We start from the raw sequence: 26,871 nt of genomic DNA, 5'->3' as shown, positions 1-26,871 counted from the left end.
AACACATGCGTCTTCACCTCAATCATGACACTAATGGCCTTGACGTGTCTCTGGAAGTCAAGATGGAAGAGTTCGTCCTGGAGCCACTTGGTAAAGCAGGTAGACATCTGAGTTTTAAGCTGCTCCAAATATTCATCGCGAGGAGTGATGAAGTTCCACTTCAAAATCTATTTGGAGAGAACAACCAAGTTCAAAGCTGAATGCAGGTGTGATATTTTACTTCTCCCTGCTTCAGTGATACGGCGTACCATTATATTTCACAACACTCTGTACAGCAAGTAAGAGTATTACGTTGTGTGTGCTTTGCCATTCACTCAATTGTATACTCCCTCAATAATGAGTGCATGACTAACAGCTAAATGTTCTCTGCTCTCTTGTTTAGAGATCACAGCAGACAGTCAGGCACCTTCAGTTGCTTCTCCTCTTTGATCCTCTGCTCCTTAGAATTGGGGACAAGGATGAAGAGGGGCCCAGACCTGTCCTCATCGTCTTTCATTCCTTTGGCTGCAGGCTTCTTGGTAGTTGCACTCTGAAATAACAGTGAGGCGAGGTCAAAATGTCAGACATTTTTAACACTATGAGTTTAACATTACAAAACATTTATTCTATGACAAAACATGTACATCACACTGAAAAGAAATACGTATGTGACAGTCAAAACAAGTGGAAAATGACTATGATTAGTTCCGAAACATGCAACAACTTCATGCATGCAGTGGAGTGATATGAAAACATCCGTCGCTCATTTGTGTTTCGATTTTTGAAGCATGCAGGTACTGCAATTTGAATCATACTCTGTCAGAAGGATTTATTTCTTTAAAAGTGCTGTGTGGATGAGTTAGTAAGCTTTTACATCAGAGAGAAGACTGTATTAGTTCGATCATACATTTAAATAGTAACGCCACCATTAGTGACTACAATCTCAGGATTGGACAGTGTAAACACCAGGGCAAGGGTCATGACGAACGTTAAAGCTTAGTGCACACTTATTAGTCGATCTAAACCTTTCTAGGTTTGCTGGACCATTGCTCGTTGACAACAAGAGCTCACAGAAACATTTGATTAGTGGTAGTTGTGCAACAATTGTCTCATCAGGAGCACATCTGTTCCACATCTACCTGTTGACTGCCAGCAGCAGTCTTCCCTTTGTTGAGGGGCTTTTTATTAGCATTACTGTCCTTGTCCTTTGAGGGAGGGGTAGGGTCGGGTTCCTCAGGGGGAGAAGGTTGCTGAACGGACAGAAAAACCAAATAATGTTGACAAATGATTTACACAGACATATAACACTACCAAATGTCTAAAACAGGGGTCATCAACATGGGGCCTGTGGACAGGTAGCCCCTCAAGGACCACACGAGCAGTCTGCCAGAGAGTTCTAAAAATAGCTTACCAAGGAGATGGTTCAAATTTTTTTGGGAGTGTAGCTATTGTAAAAAAATACAATAAAAATAGAGCAATTTACCAGTGAGCTGTTTTTATTACTATCTTTTTTGTCGAAAGAACACTTGGATTTGGTGCAGATTTGGAATGGACAGTCTTTGAGGGGGGAAAAAACAAGTACAGTACTCAGGTCAGCATTGTAGCACATGACAAAACCATAGAGTTCATGGTGACAGGCAAGCGGGCACAATGACAATGAGAATAGAGCTTTTTTCCCCCCCTCAAGTGTTTATCAAATTGGTAGCCCATCGCATTAAATCCACACCCAAATTCTTGGTAGTGTATACGCTAGCACTCAGTTTCCAATACCGTTGTGCCTGGTTAAAACAGATTTGACAACTGATATACAAACAGGATCAATGTTAAAATTAAAAACGCAGTACTGAGTTTACTCTCAGACTGAAAACTTTGCTCTTAATCCTGACTGCACACAAATGGGGCGTAATACAGATTGAATTTTAAAAAAACGATGTGGTTGAGTACATCTCAAAAGCAGATGTACTTCATGCTCATATTTCAACAGCAAACACATGTCCATTTAGGATTTAGCGATAATTCAATACCAATATGTATAATGATAAACACGTGATCAATATTAATATAAAATGCGAGTTTTGAGTGCAGCAGAATCGTCAAGCTGCTCGTCTGCTGACTGCAGACACGAAGAAGCTGAACCAACAAAGAAGTGTGCGTGTGCCATGCATGTGGCGTACGCACGCAGTATGGCTCAACTTCATTCAAATAGAAAACAGTCAACTGAGTCCAACTCGTGCAATAACATTATACTGTGCACACTAACCCGATTAAACAGCTCCGGATAGATACGTAGTGTAGAAGTAAAAGAGTTCACTGTCTTTGACATACTGTGGCTCCGGTGTTAGTCAGCTCGGAGCTTCAGTTTCACACTCAAGTCACAATCAGGCAAGTAAAACATGAATGGACTGTCACTCCTGGCACGACTGAGCCCGCAAAAAAACAAAACAAAGTAGCCCTAAGACGGTTGGTCCACTCCAAGAGAATATTAGTTCGCTCCACCGACATTGCATGAAGGTTAACGTAACAATCGACGATACTGTTTTGGGGCAGCGTCTTCCGCAAATGAGCATTTACTATGCACAACCTTTCACATTACCTTACAATGTATGCAAATACAGTGTTATGTCCTCGAAAATTTCACCAGATCTTTAAAATTGCATTTGTCCGCTTAATTTTGCATTATTTAATCTTTGATTGAAATATTCTGAATTTTATCTTGAATCAATGTAACTGTTTTTCTTATTTTAAATAGCAAATTATAATGATTCATATTTACTGATATGATACATTGTGAATTTTTTTCCTGCCACGTCACCCAGCACCACGAAAAACGTAATTTTTAAAAAGACGTTTATTTAATCTTTCATAAATATATACTGTATATATCAGATTATTTATACAATACAATATTTGACTTTATCATAGTGATATTGACCTCTTATTCATTAAAAGGTGAATATTACAAAAATGTAAAATTCTGACTTTTTTCTCTCTCCAGGTCCTTATTTTGGGTAGTTAAAATAAATGATTGCTCAATAAGAAATATTTATACCACCATATTGCACAGCCCTACGATTACGACAAAGAAAAATTCCAAATGCGCATAAATTGCAGTAAAATGATAACTGATACTATGTTTGAAACGGGTAGTGACACAGACATACAGTACCTTCTTGGCAGCTACTCCCCCTCTGACCTTTTTAGCTTCAGGTTTATTATCGGTAGTATCCTCACTGACTGCCTGAGACCTGGAGGCTGCAGAAAATATGAAAACACTTGTAAATTACAGAGCAGACCATGTGGGATTTTTGTCATATGCCAACATAAATGTCGATCTGACTTTTAAGTGTGAACATGGAAACGCATTTCGGAAAGACAAACACCTCAAAAACATCTTAACTTTGAACAAAAATGTAACCTTAGTTCCAGGTGACTCCATCACCTGTAACATAAAGCTTAAAAACCCAGCCACCGTAATGTGCCAGAGCGCCTGACATTGAAGCTAACCTTAGCGAAAGGCTAACAACACTAGCTACTCGGACATTATGATACACGTTGGCTCCAATGACACTCGAGACCACAAAGACAAACATGGCTAGGACTTGTGATCTCGCCAGAAAGATGAGTCAGCATCGAGTAATTGTTTCTGACCCCTTGCTTGCGAGAGGCAATGATGAGAGGTTTAGCATATTATTCTCACTTAACCAGTGCCTTAGCATTTGTAGTGAACACATTTGTCGATAACTGGCCCTATTTCTAGGGTTGACCCGACCTGCGCAGGTTCTAGAGTGTTTTATATCCAGGCTCCAGTGCTCTGGAATGACCTATCCACGGAATTTACAGCAGCTAGTAAATTTCAAATGTTTACACTGTTTCGTCCCCAGATAATGCGCAGCGATATAGTTACGGAGTGGGACAAACCTCCTCTACTTGTCTCTGATGGGCCTTTAGCTCCTCCAGTTTTGGCAGGAGGTGCAGGTTTAGCTGGCATCACTGCTCTGGCCTTTTCTAACATGGCTAAGACCTGGTCTTTGGAAGACGTCTAATAGGAGGCAAGCATAAACACAGAGTATGATAGGAAGCACTGTAATGTAACGTTTGGAAACTGTTAAAACTATTTCATAAAATTTTGCAATTCAAAGACATTTTTTTCCTGTACCTTGAGTTTGCCTGTAGCCTTGTTCATTTTGTCATATCCAAGGTGCATCATGAATGTGGGGAGAGCATCCTGAGCTTTCTTCCTCACGTCACCATTTCTGTCTTCTAGGCATGCATATAGATTGGGTATGCAACCCATCAGATCCCCCGGCACGGATCTCAGGGTGGGTAACTTGTCGGCTAACCAGCCTAACAACTTTGAGAGAAAGTAAATTGTTATGTTTTGGAAGATAATTACACACAACTAATAATAACTTTTAAAGAACCATATAGCCCTAATTTTCTATCAGGAATTATTACAGAGGGGAACACATATTTGGAATGAGATGATTAGTTTTTCTCCCCTTGTCCATTATGTACGTTACTTTCTATGTACCTCCTGGCGTAGGAAGGGATTTTCCTTCTTTAACTCCTCTGATAGCTCCTCGCCTTCCAGCCATTCTTTCATCCCAGTCTGCTCCACCCAGGCTTGCAGAGTGGCCATTGCAGCTGCCCTGACATTGGGCTACAGATAAACATTGTTTACTAAGAGCACATACATGCACAGTCAATGCAATCTTAAACATGACTAATGCAGAAAATTATTAAATGATGCACATGAATATCTTGTGCACTCATCTTATGTACCTTACTGTCTCCAAGCACAGTGATGATGGGGAACCCTAGTGTTTTAACATGCTGTTTGAGTCCAGGTCCCATAGCTGAGGCAAGCTGCTGCAGGATAGTCAGGCTCTGTTGCACCTGGACATACACAATGTCATTTAATAAATATCTTAATTTCAAATTTGAAAGGCCACTTGTTTAAACTACATCACGTGCCACCTTGAATGTACAGTATTCATAAATTTGTACTGCACTAGCCATGATGTTACTCATGGCTAGTGATAAAACCCCAATTCCAATGAAGCCATGGCATTGTGTAAGATGTAAATCAAAACAGAATACAATGATTTGAAAATCAGTTCAACCCAAATTCAATTGATACACTACAAACATGAGATGTTGTACTGAATATTCAAACTGATTTTAAAATTTGGGGGGGGGGGGGGGGGGGGGCTGTCATCTTATAAGACAAGATATCCTTTATTAGTCCCACACTGGGGAAATTTACAGCCTCCAGCAGCAAGAATGTAGGCAGAAAGAGGAAGAAAAAACAAACAAACACCGTCCAATTAAGTGCAATATAAATACAAAATGGATAAATCGCAGTGCTATTTACAGTTGTTTTCGACATCATTCAATTATTAAATATTATTGTTGCTATTTTTTATTCAGCAGCCTGACAGCAGTTGGTAGGTACGAGCGTCTGTATCTCTCCTTCTTCTTGCGCAGGTGTTTTTGTGTCCCAATGAGCCTAGGAGCCAAGCTATCTGGAGCTTTATACCCCTGGCCAGGTCACCCATGGCAAAGAGACCCATGGTGACAGACCAGACAAAGCACGGCTCAAAAGATCCTATTGGAAAAGGTTTTCTCTTGCCCGCACATGAGCGTCTATAGGGGTGTTCACACGGCAATATTTGCTCCGGCGTAGCCCCGGAAAACAGCTTACACCGGATCAAATTTGATCCACCTCAGGGAGTTGGTTTAAAAATTTGCTACAGAGCAAATGCTCGTTTGAGGGGCAGCACCGATGTAAATTTGCACGTGTGAACGCTACAATTTGCTCCGGAGCAAATGCTCGTTTGCGATGGGGGAGTAGCCTCGCTACGCATGAGGGAGAGTTGATTACGTACGGCGAGAATGCGTTGCTTTCGTGCTCTGTCGGACTTCCGTCATGTGTTTGTTTAATAACGACACAAGACAAGGCTGGTAACAGTAGCAAGCACCTCTTGGGTTATACCATCTCAACTAGAATGGGGGGGGGGGGGTTCTGTCGTTTTGCTCCGCTGCAGAAACTGCCGTGTGAACGCAAGTGGAGCTGCACCGACGCTGTGCCGGTGCCGACACGCTCAGCGGCTTTGTACGTGTGAACGCTCCACAAAATTTGCTCCGGCGTAAAATATATTGCAACAAAATACATCGGTGCAGCGCCGGAGCGGTGTGAACACCCCTTAAATGTGCACTTGGCACCAAAACAAGTTCCACTCTCACCTCAGTTGGGACAGTCATATGAACGAACTGAAGCAATTCATCTTCATAAAATAAAATGAACCACAAATAATTCAGAAACAACTTTAACCTACATTTTCATACATGAAATATCCGAAATGTGGTATAAAAGTAAAGAAGGTACATTTGTCTGTGCTTTGAATGTCTGGGGTTGCCATAGTTGTGTGACACCAAAATGGGGTCCCAAGCTGAAAAAGGTTGGGAACCACAGCTATCTGAGTTTGCATTCCAATGTATTTGGTGAAATAAAATGCCTGTCTTCACAGACCCAATGATTTCAATTAGCATCAAGATTAATATTAACAAACACATGCAAATTATTTCTGCATAAAATGGGATAGTTAGGATATGTTTTTAGTACGAGTTTAAAATGGATTGTTGAATGTAGAATGCTAATTTTATCTTAACATTCCATGTCTGGATGTATTCATTAAAATTTAGTTTTTCTTCAAAAAGACAAGAGAAAATGTTCAGCGAAAGAATTTGAAATCAAATGGAAATGTTTTTTATCATGTGCTGACAAAAAAAAGGAAAAGGGTAAAAAGACAAACTACCGGGTACATCAAAATGTTCACAAAGTAGACGAATAAAATAGTTTTCTTGGATAAAAATAAAGACTAAAATGCTCGACTTACTGCCCAAAAGAATTTGGCTAAATAAAAACAGGATGAGGTTAACTAAATGTGATGAAAACTAACAAGTGTGACTGAAACTATCTTAAAAATGGAAATGGCTGACAAAATTAACACTTGGGTGCTCTGAAATACACTTCAAGAAGTCGAATACAAAATTTCCAAAATCCAGACACTAGTCTAAACATGGCATTCTAGTTAATATTGCGTTTAGTGTGGACTATGAATGAATTTAAAAAAAATCCACCTGTTTTTTTCCCCCCTATCTCAGGGGCGGCCATTATGTCATTTGCTGTTGACTGAAAATGACATCACAGTGAGCGCCAAAGGGCTCACGTAACGACGGTCACGGCTCACCTGTTTTCTGTGTTTGGTCATGTGACATTCACAAGTTGAGACCTTCGGCACTGTGGTGTCATTTTCAGTCAACATCAAGTGGATAAATTGTCACCCTTCAAGATAGATAAAAGCAGGGATTTTGCTCCCTAATTCATATTCCACCCACCAGGATCTTGTTGGAATCACTAAGTCGTCCTTTCAAGGCCAAAGGGAGCTCCCCGATGTTGGCTGTGATGAATTTTGCTTCTGAGATGATGGCTGCAACTTCATCAAGGCCCTCCTTTCTAGTCTTCCAGTTCTTATCTTCGATTTTAGAAACCAGATCAGAAGTGATTTTGTCGCTAAAAAGGTGGGGCAAAAAGAATGTTTGTTTACTTTTCACAGGCACTGATTTCAAAAGTATTGGCAAGGTATTAAGCATGCACAGAATGGCTGTCTCTTTTATTGAATCCCAACTTAAAGACAAGTAAACACAACTTGCTTGCGCCAACACTGTTGCTATTAATATCAGTAATATAAGTGTTTCCATATGGTTTTAGGACGAAAAAAATACAAGGTGTCTTTTTTGCACTACTTCCAAACGGCAAACTTAAAATTTTCAGTAAGTCACCTAATCTCTGTTCTGGGCAGTAGGTCCATGATGTCCTGCCCTCCTACATCTTCGTCTTGCTCCTCTGCAGTGTCACATTCATCCTCATTGCCAGTCTTCTTGGTGAATCTTGTTGGAGCTGGAGCTGACTGGCCTTGCATCTAGGATGCAGACATACAAAAGAGAAACGAAGGTAGTTTGTATGGCTCTCTTGTTCACAGGAACAGAAAACGATGGTTACCATTATGAGCATTACAAAAGCGATTACCTTCTCAAATGCTGCATCTATTTGGGACAGGAGGGCTGGTTTCTCATCTTCAAAGAACATGCGGAGTGGAGCTCCCATGTAAAGATACATAACACCCAGCAGGGTAATTGCCGCTGTCCGAACAGCTGGGTTAGTCGCGCCTAGGGCTGTCTTCACATTGTTGATGAAACCTTTCACATTTATACTGAGAAGGAGAGGTTAAATGTCAGTTGTTTCCTTTAACTCTACTCTCCAGTCAATTTTGTAGTCGGAATTGTTTAAGTGGAAAATGACTGAAACAAATACAAAAAGGTTTATTACCCAGTAAAGCCAAATTCCTTCATGGCATTAGCCAGCCAGTTGAGAGTCTCTGCCTGGTTCTTGGGGTTCTTTTGCGCAAACGCCAAAGACACAACCTGTAAAAATATATAACCAATGTAAATACAGTGTAGCCTTCATAAACCGACAACATCCTGTGGATCATTTTCTGGGAGGGCTGGGTGATTAAATGATGATTAATTGAAAATATTTGAATGTAGTGTTCTTTTTCTCCATTGCAGCTAAAAAACATTTCAAAACATTTATGCGAGATGAAGTCTAGAAAGACCATTTAATTATTTCATTAAAAAGTACATATTTAACAAGAACTGTCGCATGAATTCCAGAAAAGACTACCGTATTTTCCGCACTATAGGGCACACCAAAAAGTCTTCCATTTTCTTAAAAGCTCACCGAGCGCCTTAAAATCCGGTGCGTCTTGTGTATGGTCATTACGGTCATACATCGATTCCAAGATGGCTCCTTCCTGGAGACATGCTTCCAATGTTATAACTTGCTGTTGGTTCAGCGAACTGTGTCGCTGCTTTATTAAATAAGTTTTTGTTGCAGCTCCGAAAATAGGAGAGCTGTGATGTTAATTTTTTGAAACGCACACTTTATGAATGTCTTTCACAGTCTCAACAAATTACAGTTACGTCTGTCAATCTCCTGCCTTCTTCCTCCTTCGACTCGAGAGGCGTTCATGACCACCTCGGAAAAACGTAAATTAACAATTCCTTCATTGAAACTACGAAAATTGGAAATAATGCACCAAAACAGAAAATCAAGCGAGGAAATCACAAAATAAATTCTCTAGCCCCCCTACAGAATTTATTTAGTGATTTCCTCGTTTGTGAACACAGTACACAACGACGGAATAAATAAACACTTCTGAGACAGTCCAGTTTTCTACATTTTACTAACATCTGATCTTTCTGTTGGCGCTATGCTCAAGGAAATGCCAAAATATAGATATATATCTATATTGCACTTAATTGAACGGTGTACATTTATTTTGTGATTGCAAACTAATTTTCGTTGTGCAAATGCATTTATCATGCTCATAAAAATATGGAGATTATTTTAACCTTAAGAAATTTTGCGGGTTTTTTCTGCAGGGGACCGTGTCAGCCGCCTCACCCGGAGGCGCTCCACGGCGGCAGGGACGCAGAAGCAAACCCCCGCCTACTCATTGGCCAGCGGTTTATAGTACGGTGCGGCGCATATAATTACAAAATTGATTTCTCTTCATAAATCTGAGCATGCGGCTCTTAATCAGGTGCGGTCTGTAGCCCGGAATTTACGGTAGTTACTTTTAAAAACAAATAATCAAATAAGTTAACTTTCAAACTTAACTGCGGCAACACCGGTCATTTTTGATGACTTAGCAATTTGGTCAAATAAATTGAGCAAGTTTTCTAACAACTCTAATACTCTAATGACTATTTCGCCCAAATTGGGGTGGGGGTGGGGGGGAGATCTGGCGAGCTACTTCCTATGAAGTAGACAAGAGCGGAATCATTTTCAGTTTGTTTTGTGTTTGACTGGTAAAAGGCAACCACAGAGTCCATCACATCGAACACTGCCAAAGGAGGTCGCTTGCCTCATGAGAGGTGGAGGGTGTGCAGAATTTCTCTCTTTTGCATATGCACTTGCCATATGGAATTTAACGATTCATTTTACTGTGTTCATTTGTTGAACAATTCAAATGTTTTGACAAAAGAGGCATTTTTCCCATACTACGTATTTATATTGCTCAACCCTACTTTCAATGTTGGAAAATATTTATTAATTAAGGTAAAAACCTGTTCGGCAGTCCATGGTAGCGAGCAGGCCTCCCCAATTGCAGTCATTCCTTCCTTGGCATTTCCACCACATTTGATATCGCCAACCTTATCCACCAAGCCATCCAAAACGATAGAGGCTGATGTCTTTGAAAACTGCCCCCTCTGAGCAATAAGGCCCACAATGTGTAGCTTCATCTGCATGACCTGAAGAAAGAGCAGCCCAAAACATTGGAATGAATTAGAATCACAAATACTCGACAATAGAAATACTGCATCGTTTTGACAGGGTAAATTCATTTCATTTACATTCAAAAGTAATTCTGGTCAACATAATACAAACGTTACCTGGAAGTTTGTCTCCTTCCAGCCTGGTTTCTTGGCCAACATCTTGACTAAGGCCTGACATGGCATGGCCATCTTATCCATAGTCTCGACAGCCTAAAAGGAAATATGAATCCATCAATTAACATTGCTTCCTCCATGGGGACTTATCTTTTCTTCCAGACTACAAAAACCTTCAAAGCTAATAGTGATTAACCACAGACAATGATCACGTCAAGTCATTTGTGTGTGTAAATATGTGGTAAATGTGCTTGATTATGCAGAAAAACGGTCAGATTTCCGAAATAAAACAAAGACTACCCTCTGAAATTCCTCCATACTGGCGAGTCTCTCCTTCCAATTAGCTGAATCCAGCTGTTCAAGACAGGATGCAGGAAGCACTTCGGCTGCCCGCTCTTCACACACCTCAACCTGACATGAAAATGTGAACACCAACATGTCACTTGCAAGGGTCAAAGAGCAACAGTGTCTCAAAAACAAAATAGCACAAGTCATCACAACATGCAAAAATAAAACCTTTCTTCAAAAATTGCAAAAAGAATTTCCTCGCCGTTACCCCGGGTGTTGATAGAATTTTAAGACAGAAAGCTTCTTTTCAATATTCACCACCTGCCTCTGACAGCTGGTTTACTTTTTTTTGGCTGCTCCATAAACATATATCACCATAGAAGCTTTTCGAATTGGCCAACAGATTTTGAATTGTTTTTCTTATTCTGTTTTACGATTGAAAGTAACTACACCCAGCCCCCCAAAAAAGGCTGAATTTAGGAAACTTAATTTTAACATATAATATGAGGGTCATTCAATAAATAAGGTACATTTTCAGTATGAGGACTTCTAATACATGTAGAAGCTTACTTTTTTTTAATTTTTCACACACTTTTCCCATCTGTGCACAAGCTTCTGTAACAATGACCGTCTTAACAAGTCTGGGTTACACTTCTATATTCCCCCAGCGTAAAGGTCTTTGGACTGATGTTTCAGCCAGTCGCTCAACACACTTTTGCTTTCATCGTCACTTTCAAACTTCGTCCCTCTCGTAAATGCTTTCAAAGGGACCAAACAGGTCAAAGTCTGAAGGGGCAAAGTCTGGGCTGTAAGGAGAAGGAGGGAGCAGTTCCCAGGCCAGCTCATTGATGGTCTGCCCTGTTTTTTTGCTGCTGTGTGAGGCCTTGCGTTGTCATGATGCAAGATGACTCCTTCTGACTGATGACCCCTGCGTTTGTTCTTTATGTCTTTCTTGACCTGCCTCAGCAGTTCACAGTAGTTGGCACAGTTTGAAAGTGATGATGAAGTCAAAAGTGCTGTGAGCGACTGGCTGAGACATCAGTCCAAAGATTTTTACGCTGAGGGAATATGGAAGCTTGTGCACAGTTGGGAAAAGTCAGTGACAGTGCTGGGAGACTATGTTGAAAAAGTAAGCTTCCATCTGTAATAGAAGTCCTTCTACCGGGAGAAAAGAAAAATAAATCACCTTATTTATTGAATAACCCTCATACCTAATCGGTCTCCGGAGTCCTAGAAGCCAAAAAGGCATCCCTTACCGCCGGTGACTGAAAATAAGATCAAGTTTAAGTCAAGTGCTTGAAAAAGTGAACTATGGGGGTGTTCCTGGATAACATCAAAGCTGTTGTGAACATGCAATGCCAAAAAGCCCAGAAAGAGTTCTGACTCACCGGCAGTTCACTTTCTGTGAAGTCTTTACTTTCAATGTGCTTTTTGGGTTTCCCACTGGAAGCAGAAACTGGTTTGCCTTTCTTTGGTGGACCAGCAGACTGTTACAGAAAGAGATTCAGAATCCATAGCTACTTTTCCTCCAGCTCAGTGGGGAATATAATTTAGATTGATTCAGTTATCATACATGTATCTAACTTTAAAGAAATTGTCATATTTACAATTAAAAAAATATTCCATCATTATGAGCCAACAGTAGCGCATGACAAATTGTGGTGTGTGTGTGTGTGTGTGTGGTCTGCTTAACCCCCAAAAAGCAATACTCATAATTGAGTACTACCATCTCAAAAAGTGAATTTTTTTGACAATTCCAAGATCTCCCATGATTAATGAACCAGAAAATTCTGTTTCATTCGCACTTCCTGTACCTGACACATTCCATTTACAAAAGATCAAGGCACAATTTACAGCATGGGCAAATGTAATATAATTTGTCAATAATCTCTCACTGTGGTAAAAGTGATTTAATTTCTGTACTTCATGAACTAGAACAGAGGTGGCCAACCAGTCAGAGACAAAGAGCCAATTTTTTTACCGAGTTACTGCAACGAGACACATCATAACCTTCCTTGCGCGCTCACACACACACACTTTTTTTGGCCAAAGGTCGACTTTTGAAGCGACCAACTTCTCACGATCACGCCCGTGCAAGCATACATACACACACACGCGCACACAAGAGCGCTACGCACTCACGCGGGTGCCCACCAGTGCACTCGCGCAAATATGCACGCACACCACGATGAGCAACAGTCGGAACGGGCCGAAAATGAATGAAAGCTCAAGATACCACCAGATAAATATTTTTTTTCCCCAGGCATTTCCTCCTCCCACCCCTTGCGGTCGAGTTGGGACCAGTTCGCTGGCTCCCGGTCGATTCTGATCGACGTATTGGACACCGCTGCCTTAAAATCAGAGGTAATTCGCCGACTAGCTTAGCGCCGTTGTTTGCGCATGAGCGGTGATGCAGTCATCTGATTGGTTGCCCTCTATGTCAATCAAGTAACGGGATTGATGATATGCTGACTAGTTGTTTAGCGCCGTTTTTTTTTGAGCATGAGCGGTGATGCAGTCATCTGATTGGTTGCTCTCTATGTCAATCAAGTAACGGGCTTGATGATAGGTTGATGGCGTACGTTCTGTGAAGTTGGCGCCTTGTTTGAATGGCATCGCCGCTGCCGAGGCGTTTTCGACGCTTGTCGTGTGAGAGGCCGGGAGCCGCATTGAACCAGCCAAAGAGCCGCATGCGGCTCGCAAGCCGCGGGTAGGCCACCCCTGAACTAGAATATTATTTAACTTTAAAACAGTGAAGACGTTACCTTGCTCGTGGCTGCACCAGAAGTCTTCTTGGGCGGGGCAGAGGATTTAGTTTGGGCTTCAGCAGCAGGAGGTGCTTTAGAGGCTGCCTTCTTTTCTACAGCTCCTCCACCTCCTGCACCCTTCTTCCCTCCTGGAAGTTCGACTTTATCAGCGCACTCTTTTATCTGTCATCAACAACAGCAAGCGACAAGGCTACAGGGTCAAATATCGGAAACAGAGAGCTGTCTTTTAGTCAGACTGGTCATCATATTTTACCTTGTCAAGTTTTAGTTTATCCAAATCAGCTAGGTACGGGTTCACGGCTTTCTCGCCCACCACTTTCATGGCTGTGCCCAAAGCTTCAAAGGCAGCATCACGCACTTCCGGAGCAGAGTCATTCACTTGCTGATGAAGAAAAAGACAAGTACAGATGAGGAGAGATTCAGACTTATTTTCTTCCCTTATATAATGTGAAAGCGTGTACCTTTACGAGGGCAGCACAGAAGGGTTTGAGTACACTCTTGGGCAGTGTAGCCTGAGTGCAGTGTCTAAAGGAGCGGGCCAAAAACAAAGAGGCTTGCTGCTTTATAGAAGGGTTTTTATTATCCATCACGGCCAGGACGTCATCCGACAGACTTTGCAGAGTAGTCTAGGGGAGACAGTTACATATTACATGAGGTTGTGTGCAAAAATAAAAATGAAAAAGCCAACAATAAATCAAAACCAAATATCATTTCACCATAAAGACGCATGGGAGATTAAGTGCTCCACAAATTATCATTAACACTTAAACTGGCTGTGAACGTGAGTATTTACAACAGCAGCAGTGTGGAGTCAAATCAACGCAAGTCCTCCAAGCGAAGTTTTCTTTCCCCACTTCAGAATAACTCTTCATGCCTTATTTGGTTAAATTGAGTACAATTGGTAAGCACTAATACATGCAAAAGTACTACAGGTATATGCAGGGTTAAGACTATATTTGAATTTTTAATGATAGTTAGGGAGAAACTTCACAAAGTTTCAAACGTCCCATGTTGTCCAAAGTTGCTACATTTCATACATGATGTACATCAGCTCTTAAGAGTCCCGACTAAAACCACATTAGTGTTTTGTTAGTTCTGCTATCTTGATTACATCAGTTCAGGAAATTAGTTGAAGAATATTAATTTATTTTGAAACCCTTTATAAAAATAAAATTGTAAATGCCTTTTAATAATTCACGGTCTACAGGAACCTATACAATACATGCAATACAGGGGGCGGGGGATTCCTTTGGGGAAGACTTTAAACAAACCATTCTTCTGAAAACTCCCAAGTTCATGAGCCATTCGGAATCACTAATCACTCAACATAAACACAGTCTCTTCTACTCATAGTAAACTCGATTGCCAAAGAAATTTAACAAGGGTCACAAGGAGCAGAATTGCCAACAAGTGCTGTTTTTGGTGCCTTCTACTGTACTTGGTGCCGAAGTTTTGTATGAAATACTTTTTTTTGAACAACTAATTTGTTTGTTTTTTTAATCAGGTAATTAGACATTGTTCTGTGCTTAGAATTTGTGGATACTTACAGTAAGAAAAATGGCATCAATGGCTTCTTGCAGGGCTTGGACAACCTGAAGCTTCTTCTCTTTGAACTTTTCCAGAATAGTTGGAACAACCTGGGGATGTGGGGCGGGGAGAATTGCACCTCTTATTTGGGGATAAATAACAATTTCAATAAAATGCACCCGATTCTTGCTGTTTTTTTTTAAATTGTAGAGTTCACCATTGAAAACATTCTGATGCAGTTCTCATTTAGTTGGATGATTGTCATACAGAGAACTTGGGTAAAAAACTAAAATAAAAATTCTGACTTGGATGGTGAGGTCATCATAGGTCTATAGTTGAACATAAATCTGGTAAGAAAATACACATTCTAGCAGAGTGACATTAACAATAAAGAAAGGCAACAAAAAAGAAAGGAAAAAAAGAAAATGACTGCGTGGGATGAAAAGAAAAATGTATGGTGGTCTTTTGATATAAACAGACAATTGCAGGTATACAATTGCGTGTGCTGAGAGAGGTTCCCAAAATAGTTGCTTGAAAAATTAATTATTCTTACAACTTACCTGTCCTGCATATGTTCCAAACTTCTTCCTGAGACCAGAGGCCAGTCCGGCCAGACATTTAGCTGCCATTGAAACCAGCATGACATTGGCATCTTTCCCCACAACCTAAGACATATCAGACAGTACTGTAACTATCATACATACTCCAGTGTCATAAAACCACCAGTGAGGCTGAAGCGTACCATTGAAGTTCCTACTTTTTTTGTGACTAACCACACAATAATAATCCAGTTCTTTATCATACATCTATTCATGACAAGGGATCACACCGGTGTGTATAACTGCCTGAGATAAATTATAAATTGAGCGCATGCATTTTACCTCCAACCAAAAGGTGATTGGTCTGAGCCACTGTTTCTACAGTGAGCCAAAGTTGGTAGAGGAGGAGCAGAGGGGGACATTTAAAGTAACTGGTATTCACCAGGGTTACCCATGGACTTAGTAGCTTACTGCACAGCCCCAGCAACACATTGTGCAATTGACTTGATGACCAAGTACCTTCTTGAGCGCTCTAACGAGATCTCCATAATCCCCGCTCTCCAGTTTTGGGTTCTTTGACAGAGATTCAACAGCTTCCAGAGCTTCTTTCCTCTCTTGCCACTTTTTAGCTTCCTGCAAATACAGAAATTGAGGTTCCCAATTAAAATTTTGTTCAACAATTTATGTGACAAACTCTTGGGTAGTATGTGACCACTGTTCACACTTGAGCTTATTACACTTACAATTTTATCATAAAAGTCTTTCGGCAACTTGGAAAGAATATCCACAGCTTCCATTAGCTCATAAGGATCCACTGCCGTCACCGTGTCCTCTTCTTCCTCTCCTGCAGAAGGCAGGTAGGTTAGAGTGGGAAAACCCCATCAGATGGGCTGACCAAAAATGTTTTAAAAAAACATTATGTAAAACAATGTTGTGGTTAAAACACACCTTTGGATTTATTCCTTGCAAAAAAAAAAAAAAAAAAAAAAAGCACAGTACCACATTCAGCATTTTTGTAGCATGTTTCCTGAGAGGCTTAATTGAATGGCACTTTAAACATCTGTAAATATTTGATCAAAGTTGAATTAATTTGATTTTTAACAATTCCACCTCCATTTTGGTACATTGGCAGACTAACAATAAAACTTAACCCCCCCTCCCAAAGTTAGTGAAAATGACTGCATAGTTCAATGCAGATGTAGCAAAAATGCCTACGGGTGCTTCTCAGACTGTATGGTCCAGCCGGATGTCCACATGCTGACCGACCTCAAGTTAATTTCCCTTTCTTTTGCAATCAATCACCAGATTTCATTGCTTACAATATTGCAGAGACATGTTCTGTTCTTTATGTGGGAATGTATTTTAACCACACGCGCATACACATCCTTGTTATCACCGTCTTCATCGCTCCGATTCTTTTTCCCCCCCGTGACGTGGTTCGATGATGCGGAGCGCAACGGTGACCGTGCGGCTGGTCATCGTCGGCCGCGTCGCGGTTACCCTACCCTACCCCCCCTTCCCATTCACCCCCCCCCCCTCCCTTATACACGTTATGTCTTGTGACTTGTTGTAACTGTCTAATGCTTATTCATGTGCTAGGGTCTTTTTTATCCTGGACTTAAATTATCCTCGGAAGAGGATAGTTCGAGCGTGGGGGTTTTTTTCCCTCTCCCTACCCAGCGTTTTTCCTTTCTGAATTCTGATTGTAATTTCCCCATTGCGGGACAAATAAAGGAGATCTTATCTTATTTTCTACGGTGAAAAACAGCCATCGCGACCACTTAGTCTCCATGACATGCCAACACAGCCATGTAATTAGGAGCCCTTTAAGTCCTTAAAATGAGTTCAAATAAGTTTCAAAAATAGTTGATACCAATAAACTAACGGAATATCAATGACACATAATACCGTTTAATTGAGTTCCCCCTGTCCACAATGTTATCAGAAACCCTACTTTGCGGATTTTCGTCTTTCGCGGGGGGTTCTGGTCCCCATTAACCTTGATAAGTGAGGGATCACTGTATTTCATTTTTACCTGGTTTTGAACAAGTATATTTTTGGGCTCCCATGTCACACTACTGGACCATACATTCTGAGAACCAACACTATCCCCAAGTGCCAATCGAAATGTGACGATGATTTAGGCCAGGGGTGCCCAATATGTCAATCGCGATCAACCATGAGCCAGCGGACTGGTCCCAAGTCGATCGCGAGGGGTGGGAGGAGAAAATGGGGTGAATATAATAAAATTTGTCTGTGTGTTTCGGTTTCTTTCATATTAGGGCCGTTCCGGCAGTTGCTCATCGTGGCGTTTGTGCGGGCATGTGCATAGTTGGGCGCCAGCGTGCATGCCTTTCTGCTTGCACGTGCATGATCGGGTCGATTACAGGAGGTTGGTAGCTTCAAAAGTCGATCTTCAGTCAAAAAAGTTTGGCCACCCCTGATTTAGGCCATAGCAAAAACCTACAAAGTAAAATTATTGTAGGAATGGAAATTTTGAGCAATACTGGGTTAATTGAGCCCCATTATTAAATAAAAATGAATACAATTCACCGAGCGTTCATTAACTATACATTTTTTTTGTTTGTTTGTTTTTGCTTTTAATACCAGACTCTTCTCCTTGTGCTTGTTGCTGTTGAAACTTCGCCTTCAGGTCTTGCTGGGAGCGCAGGAACCTGCTTTGCTTAGGTGGGCTTGTCGGCAACTTCACCCATTCTTCTTCAAGTTCCTTCAGCTGCAGAGAAGGCACAATAATTGTGTTATTTGATGCACTTGTTGACGTTCTTTCAGCAAGTATATGTTTCCAGAGATGAGCATGTCCTACCAGGACAGAGTTGATATTCTGCAGTGAAGGTTTCAAAGCATCTCGGATCCATTTGTAAATTTCTACAGCAAGCATCTTTGCCTCGTCTCTCACGGCCTTCTCTCTGGACTCAAACTGCTTAGGTAATACCTTCACTACTGGCTTCAAAGTCACAATTTTGGATCCAAACTCACTAAAAAAAATGAAAACCATTGGAAAAGAATCCATGTTTGCAAATTGTGTGAATTGTACATGTATGTTTCAAATGGATATTGCTATGGCAGTCACATTCTGAGAAGATAAAAGCTTGTTCAATTTACCTTCTTCACAAATATTGAGAGTAATAAATTACATTCCATGACTTTCTCTCTGGGGGCACTGACCTGAGAGCCTTCCTGAGAGTCTCAATACAAGCCACAACTATCTTGGGGTTCTTGTTGTCCAAACCCTTCAGAAGCTCATCCTGTACCACCTCGGCTTTTTCCATTTCGATGTACATCAGACAAATGTCTGTGCCCAGTTCCTTTGCACGGGCTTTTGGCTGGTTAAACACTTTGGTCACCACCCCCGACACCACGTCACCTGCTGTCCTGCAAAAATGAAAATTGTCACATGTCAGCACGTGTATGGCCGAAGCACAAAAATATAAGACTAAGAATAGTGCAGCGAGATCCGGTTATTGGTTGGTGCAGCGAGATTGGATTGGATTGGATAAGCTTTATTGTCAAATGCACTGTATGTGTAACATACAGCTCTGGTGATTGGTTGGTTGGTTGGTTGGTTGGTTGGTTGGTTGGTTGGTTGGTTGGTTGGTTGGATGGTTGGATGGTCGGATGGTTGGTTGGATGGATGGATGGTTGGTTGGAACTAGCCCTTTTAGTGTTTGACACTCAAAAACATTCCTATAGTCAATGTTGGCACGTCTCAATGAATTCCTTCCGTGCAATTTATTTATTGATTCATTTTGCTTGTCATTTTATTTAAGGATTTATTAATTGAACTTTAGCACATCCGCCTCACAGTGCAGAGGTCAGGGGTTCGATTCTGGCCCCGGCCTCCTGTGTGGTATGCATGTTCTCCCTGTACCTGCATGGATTTTCTCTGGGTACTCAGATTTCTTCTCAAATGCCAACAACACCCATGGTAGGTTGGCTGAATGCTCAAAATTGTCCCTAGGTGTGATTGTGTGCGAGACTGGTTTGTATTTGTGTTCCTTGTGATAGCTGGCAACCAGTTCAGGGAGTACCACGCCTGTAGCCCGATGAGAGCTGAGCTGATTGCGACCCTCATGAGGATAAGCGGTTCAGATAATGGCTTAATGTAAGGATAATTTAACTTTTCTTTACTTACTTCACAGCGATGTGGGCATTCTCAACATAGGCCAAGGCTGCTTCGAGACCTTTAAGCTGAGCCACCGCATTTGACTCTGTGACAAACTTCTTGATCAGTCCAAGGTACTTCCCCCACTCTGGACTCTTCTCATCAGTTATCCTATTGAACAACTGCAGAGCTTCTTCATAACCATTTAGACGGGCTTTCCACACCTGGAAATGAAAAGGTTCACAACAATGGCGTAAACGCACAAACTGGGTTTTGTCAAAATGATTGATTCTGGCTTAAGTACAGTTCTGAATTTTGGGTGGCCAATGAACCCCCCCCCCCACCCCATGAAAATTATATTTCTTGCCAGAATAAATTATTTCTGCATTGTCTCACAACTATATTAGCAAACAGAACATCAAAGGACTACAAGCACCTTATGTTCGCATTTCTGGTCGATGGGAAGCTTCAACCACTCACTGTCGTCCCCCATTTTGCCACTTGCAGCGGCAGGCTTCCCCAAAGGTGCTCAACTGGAAAACAAACAATTTTAAGCAAAGTTAAATTCAGCGACGTGGAGTAAATGAAGTCAGTGTGCCATAGGGAAGTCCTCTAAAACAGGTGACATGTGAAAAGCATGATAATGCGAGATGAGTTTGCACATGCTGCCGTCATATTACCAGATTAGCCGCTACTTGAGAGACATGCTACTGGACCAAAAGCAGTAAACTATTGTGTCATCTTTTGATCATGCAACCACCCCCTCCAAAAACCTCCCCGCATGAATAATTGCCAGTCCATGAAAATCACGTACTTGCTTGAACCGGTCTTCAGTGCATGCAAGGTTGGGGACTACTGATATACATTGTATGAATTGCATTTTAATGTGCATTTGACAGCATTGTCATGAAACAATATTGCAAATGTTCCACATTTGCAATATTAATCAAAATACCGGGTTTAGAGTACACCAGTGGGACATAAAACATATTGATGAAAGGACAATTGTTGACTTGACTTCTTTAAATATACGTGGCCTGTATATCTGCAGCCTCCACGACTCTCACAACTGACTATTATGTTAATTAACCCAACAATTTGGACAACAGCACTGCGACAGAAACACTCGGGTAACTATAGAGTTTTGACTGGAGTGGACCCAGAATTTTGTTTACATAAATAAAAAAGTAATAGTTCTGCAAATAAAGAAATTTTACATAATTGTACCAAAATACCATGTCAAAACACAGGGCACCATTTCCTGAGCGTGATGGCAAACATCAACACCATCAATACAACAGTACAATACGTTTTAAACAGTTCAAGTCTCACACACGCACATGTACGTGCAAAATATGAATTTACGCTGACCTATAAGATCACTTCGTTCGGTTGGATTCAGCTATCCATGTCATACTAGACTGTTACCTTTGCATAATGGAACAACTTCGGTTGTCGGAAAATTGAACAACGTGTTTGTTGGGATTTTTTTAAGCGAGTCACGTCATACAATCAACAGCAACACTGACAAGCTAGCGCATTACATCCTTCATTCGGGGTGAAGACATCCCCCCTGAAAAAAAAAAACAAGCGCTACACACTTACATTTAATAAACAACATAAGTAAAACACTAAATATGCGTTACGAGATAGGCCAACCAGGGGGCTGCCATGGAAAACGTTTTTTGTTCATAGCGGACGGTAGCCGCCTTTAGCTGCTCTGCGAGCTAACCATCGGCGCCAACACAAACAGGCCGATCAAGGCAACGCACATCGGCCTCTTAACTGAAACGCAGTAGCCTAACACACTATATATGTGCCGAATATTCGTGTTAATGAGGACGAGACAGCAATTACTTTTTTATTGACTGAATACCTGTTTCGGGGGTCTTGGAGACAGGAAGATGCTAGATGTCCGGATTGTGAGACGGAGGTGAAAATGCAATCACCTCGATCAAGCTTTATAGACTAGTCATACGTACACACAGGATTCAAAATCCAACATCCGGTGAAAAATAAACCCTGTAATTATTAAACACTGTACCACCTATTGGTGAACCAAGTTCTTTCGTGTGTCATGTATATTTATTTTTATGATAAAATTATACACGGTATTTCACTCAAATTTTTTGGGGGGGAAGAGAATGTGAATGATTTAACGCTGATGTATTCCCTACTTCCGGTATGTCACTGTTAGTTGAGCCCAACTTTATTAAAAACAAATTTGAAACGTCTCCAGGGGCGGAGAAAGAATGGGCGAGTCTGAAATATTTTAAAATTAAATCCTCATATATATCTTTTGCATTCTATTATACAAAGTAGATATAAGGTGTCGCTGAACATCCATCTACCTTTACACAAATTTCGCTCATCCTAATGATTGTTTTATTCATGCTGGTGCTCGGGACATGCATCCTTGTATGTCACGAGAGTCGAACGTTGATTGGTCAAATTTGAACCTAAACCCCACCCTAAAGTGTAACTTTGAATTGAGGACCTTTATAATTGGCCCACGATAGGTTGGTGCTCGGAAAATAGTTTTCGGCTACTGTATTGAAATGTTGCTCCATCACATTTGTGCTGGGGCTGAGCTCTTTACACACAATATAATTTGTTATAAAAATCAATCTTCTTCTTCTCCTTTCGGCTTTTCAGGGGTTGCCACAGCGAGTCATTTATTTCCATCTTTCCCTGTTCTCTGCATCCTCTACTCTGACTCCAACTACCTGCATGTCTTCCCTCACGGCATCCATGAATCTCCTCTTTGGCCTTCCTCCCTGTCTCCTACCTGGTAGCTCCATCTCTAACATTCTCCTACCAATGTATCCACTGTCCCTCCTCTGTGCATGTCCAAACCATCTCAGTCTGGCCTCTCTAACTTTTTCTCCAAACTTTCCTGTCTGAGTTGTCCCTCTGATGACCTCATTTCTGATCCTGTCCATCCTTGTCACTCCTAAGGAGAATCTCAGCATCTTTAACTCAGCCACCTCTAACTCTGCCTCCTGTCTTTTGCCTATTGCTAGTGTCTCTAGAAGACCAGGGGTGCCCAAACATTTTGGACCGAAGATCTACTTTTTGATCAACTAACCTCCCGGGATCTACCCTTACCGGCACGCGCGCGCGCACACACACACACACACACACACGCGCACACACACGCACGCCATGATAAGAAACAGCCTGAAACTGAGGCATGCGATGCACGTTTGCAGCCTGTTAACTATCGTAGCTCACACGTACCGTTTTAAAGTGCTTCCCTGTGCCCTCCTAGATTCCTATTCTTTTTCCGTGCCCTCGGTGAATTGTACCCGAAGCAAAATCTGAATGAGAATAATGATGATAAAATACAGAGCGCAACAGCTCTGATCAGAAGTTGCAATTGCAAACTGCTGAGCGCTAACAACTTCCGGTGACGTAATCACGCGCCACCATAAATTAAAGATTTACCTGCTTTATTTTATTTTATTTTTTGATTTTTTTTTTTTGTGAAAACGAGACTGATAGGATGATTAGGGTGCAGCGTACATTAACACAAAAAATATATATTACTAACATGTTCAAAGACACACAGATGGTTATTTGTTTTTTTTTTCTCCTCGACACTCCTCGGATCTACCTGGGACCTGTCTTAAATCTACCGGTAGATCAGGATCGACGTAATGGGCACCCCTGCTCTAGACCATACATCATGGCTGGTCTCATAACTGTTCTGTAAACTTTTCCCTTCACCTTAGCTGACACTCTTCTATCACAAATCACTCCTGACACTTTTCTCCAGCTGTTCCATCCTGCCTGCACTCTATTCTTCACTTCTCTTCCACAGTCTCCGCTGCTCTGCACTGTTGATCCTAGGTCCTTAAATTCCTGTACCTTCGCCACCTCTGCTCCCTATAACCTCACGGTTCCACTGGTCTCCCTTTCATGTATGCACATGTACTCTGTCTTACTATGACTGACCATCATTCCTCTTCTCTCTCGTGCAAACCTCCACCTTTCTAGGTTTTCTTGTAGCTGCTGCCTACTCTCACTACAGATCACGATGTCATCTGCAAACATCATAGTCCAGGGAGACTCCTGTCTGACCTCATCTGTCAGTCTATCCATCACCGAAGCAAACAAGGCTCAGGGCCGATCCTTGATGCAGTCCTACCTCCCTCCACCTTGAAGTCTTCTGTCTGTCCAACTGCACACATCACCACTGTTGTACTATTCTCATACATGTCCTGCACCAATCTAACGTACTTCTCTGCAACCCCTGACTTCCTCATACAGAACCACAATTCCTCTCTTGGCACCCTGTCATAAGCCTTCTCTAAATCTACAAATACACAGTGCAGTTATAAAAATCAATAATAATCAAATAAACGCAATATTTGGGAACGTATAATAAAAAATGACAAAAACAGGGATAATACTAGGGAGCGTGTGACCGAGGCTGCCATACCTGTCGGCGCCCGATGATGACGGCAGGAAAGAGAAAGAGGCCGCATTTAGAAGTGGAGATCGGGCACTGTACAAACACGCCCGAAACCAATTGACAAAGGAAATTAACATCGCTAAGAGAAGCTATGCAGAGAGGCTGAAAAACCAGTTCTCTGCTAACGACTCTGCATCTGTATGGAATGGCCTGAAAGCAATCTCTAACTATAGAATGCCACCCCCCCCCCCCCCCAAACAGTGAACAATAAGGGTCTTGCTAATAAACTAAACATGTTTTTCTGCCGATTTGAAAAGGTCACCCCCATTTCCCACACACACCCACCTCTACCAGAAACCACTCTACCTACCCCCCCCCCACCCTCTTTTTCTCCACTACAGATCCACGAACAGGACGTGAGACGGCTCTTCAAGCAGCAGAAGATCAAGAAAGCTGCGGGGCCCGACAAAGTGTCCCCCTCCTGCCTGAAAGTCTGCGCTGACCAGCTGGCTCCGGTCTTCACACAAATCTTCAACAGATCCCTGGAGCTGTGTGAGGTCCCATCCTGCTTCAAACAGTCTACCATCATCCCAGTTCCCAAGAAATCGGCAACATCGGAACTGAACGACTATAGGCCTGTCGCCCTGACGTCTGTGGTCATGAAGTCCTTTGAACGCCTTGTGCTGAACCACCTAAAGAACGTCACCGGACCCCTGCTGGACCCTCTCCAGTTTGCCTACCGGGCAAACAGGTCTGTGGAAGACGCAGTCAACATAGGTCTGCACTACATCCTCGAGCACCTCGACAGCACAGGGACCTACGCAAGGATTCTGTTTGTGGATTTCAGCTCTGCGTTCAACACCATCATCCCGGAACTCCTCACCCCCAAACTTCTCCACCTCGGTGTGTCCCCTACGATCTGCCAGTGGATCCTCAGCTTCCTGACGGGACGGACACAACAGGTGAGACTGGGAGCAACAACATCATCAATACGCACCACCAGCACTGGAGCCCCACAGGGATGTGTCCTCTCTCCACTGCTCTTCTCTCTCTACACAAACGATTGCACCTCAACAGATCCAGCTGTCAAACTCATAAAGTTCGCAGACGACACCACGGTCATCGGTCTCATCAAAGACGGCGACGAGTCTGCGTACCGCCAACAAGTGGAGCAGCTGGAGCTCTGGTGCAGCCGACACAACCTCGGGCTGAACACGCTCAAGACTGTAGAGATGATCGTGGACTTCAGGAAACATTCTTCTCCACAGTTGCCCCTCACACTATCCACCTGCCCTGTGTCAACCGTCGAGACCTTCAAGTTCCTGGGAATCACAGTCTCCCAGGACATGAAGTGGGAAGTCAACACCATCTCCATCCTGAAAAGGGCCCGGCAGAGGATGTACTTCCTGAGGCTGCTGAGGAAGCATGGCCTGCCACAGGAGGTGCTACGACAGTTCTACACGGCAGTCATCGAATCAATCCTGTGTTCTTCCATCACGGTTTGGTTTGGGGCCGCCACAAAAAAGGACAAAATCCGACTTCAACGGACAGTTAGGACGGCGGAAAAAATCATTGGCACCGCCCTACCCACTCTTGAGGACTTGCACACTGCAAGAATCAAGACAAGGGCACGGAAAATCCTCCTGGATCCCCCGCACCCTGCCCACCACCTTTTCCAGCTACTCCCCTCAGGCAGACGCTACAGATCCATGCGCACCAAATCCAGTAGACACTTAAACAGCTTCTTCCCTCTAGCCATTAACTCCTTAAACAGTCACTGACGTAGTCACTCTTCTTGTACTACAAATACTGCTACTGGTTACTCTAAAATGGTTCAATGATTTGTTGTTTACGATGATACTAATGCAGCGTGTTATACCGGAGACAAATTCCTTGTGTGTTCTACATACTTGGCCAATAAAGATGATTCTGATTCTGATAAAGTAACCGTGGAACTAAAATAAGCACAATTAATATGTAAATATCAGCAAAAAAAGGAATAATCTACATAAACATAGTAAATGAATTTCTCCCTTTTACATACAACACACACATACAACAATATTTAAGAAAATTCAGATTTATACATATTTCATATACTGTATACAGTATATTGTTTTCCAATATGCAGTGTACTTTTTTATAATACCATGCTTAAACATCAATATGTAATAATATGAAAGAAACTAGGCCTTATTTTTGTTATTTTGACTTCAAAATGGTGCCGCGAGAGTGGCTGCCTTTCCAGCAGCTCCTATATTTTGTTGTTCTACTTCTTCCTTTCATAACTTTGCTGCTGTGAATTGGGAATTTCTCCATTGCGAGACTAATAAAGGCGTTCTTTAGTCGGGATTTAAGTGACCTAATCCACCTCTTTATGACACTTTCACACTGCAAAATAGAAAATGCAATATACTCTGCCTGTAACTATGCATGAAATTAAACAGAGGCATTTCATGTATTTGAGGATGACCACCATTACTGTATTACCAAAGAAACAGTGATCTTTATATTCCAATACATCACCAACATACAACCCAAACCTCCACACTACAGTATAGCAGTTCACAATCAATATTTATCTAATGACCTGACAAAATTACAAAAACTTTCAATAAAATGCATCATATTCAATAGAGATGCTGATCCAAAACATCCCATCTTTGCCCGTGACTGTGCAAGCTAGCTGCAGCACTCATACATGTTGCTTTC

General features: G+C 41.9%; 1 protein-coding gene across 3 annotated transcripts in view; it reads right to left on the bottom strand.

Moving 5' to 3' along the window:
* The window catches only part of ckap5 (cytoskeleton associated protein 5), a 38,379-nt gene extending 16,665 nt beyond the window's left edge, over positions 1-21,714 (bottom strand). For 2 of the 3 annotated variants that reach the window (XM_086108213.1, XM_086108215.1), the window contains exons 1-29: positions 21,619-21,714; positions 20,179-20,275; positions 19,773-19,966; positions 18,806-19,012; positions 18,444-18,615; positions 18,227-18,353; positions 16,363-16,463; positions 16,139-16,252; positions 15,641-15,745; positions 15,101-15,190; positions 14,015-14,179; positions 13,807-13,935; positions 13,551-13,715; positions 12,174-12,272; positions 10,798-10,908; positions 10,501-10,593; positions 10,174-10,359; positions 8,372-8,466; positions 8,072-8,255; positions 7,825-7,964; positions 7,381-7,555; positions 4,762-4,875; positions 4,511-4,639; positions 4,136-4,330; positions 3,898-4,018; positions 3,146-3,231; positions 1,119-1,229; positions 407-529; positions 18-167 (exon numbers count right to left, since the gene is read on the bottom strand). In XM_086108213.1, coding sequence (XP_085964339.1) covers positions 18-167; positions 407-529; positions 1,119-1,229; positions 3,146-3,231; positions 3,898-4,018; positions 4,136-4,330; positions 4,511-4,639; positions 4,762-4,875; positions 7,381-7,555; positions 7,825-7,964; positions 8,072-8,255; positions 8,372-8,466; positions 10,174-10,359; positions 10,501-10,593; positions 10,798-10,908; positions 12,174-12,272; positions 13,551-13,715; positions 13,807-13,935; positions 14,015-14,179; positions 15,101-15,190; positions 15,641-15,745; positions 16,139-16,252; positions 16,363-16,463; positions 18,227-18,353; positions 18,444-18,615; positions 18,806-19,012; positions 19,773-19,966; positions 20,179-20,235 — 3,738 coding nt within the window. In that variant the 5' untranslated portion in view covers positions 20,236-20,275; positions 21,619-21,714. The remainder of the gene's footprint in view (positions 1-17; positions 168-406; positions 530-1,118; positions 1,230-3,145; positions 3,232-3,897; positions 4,019-4,135; positions 4,331-4,510; positions 4,640-4,761; positions 4,876-7,380; positions 7,556-7,824; positions 7,965-8,071; positions 8,256-8,371; positions 8,467-10,173; positions 10,360-10,500; positions 10,594-10,797; positions 10,909-12,173; positions 12,273-13,550; positions 13,716-13,806; positions 13,936-14,014; positions 14,180-15,100; positions 15,191-15,640; positions 15,746-16,138; positions 16,253-16,362; positions 16,464-18,226; positions 18,354-18,443; positions 18,616-18,805; positions 19,013-19,772; positions 19,967-20,178; positions 20,276-21,618) is intronic. The other variant, XM_086108216.1, reaches the window with a different exon arrangement.
* Positions 21,715-26,871: the final 5,157 nt, after the last annotated feature.

This window comes from Hippocampus guttulatus, chromosome 4, assembly GCF_054856545.1.
Source record: "Hippocampus guttulatus isolate MCC_2025c chromosome 4, RoL_Hgut_1.0, whole genome shotgun sequence".
NCBI lineage: Eukaryota > Metazoa > Chordata > Actinopteri > Syngnathiformes > Syngnathidae > Hippocampus > Hippocampus guttulatus.
This window is presented reverse-complemented; position numbering and strand designations above follow the sequence as displayed.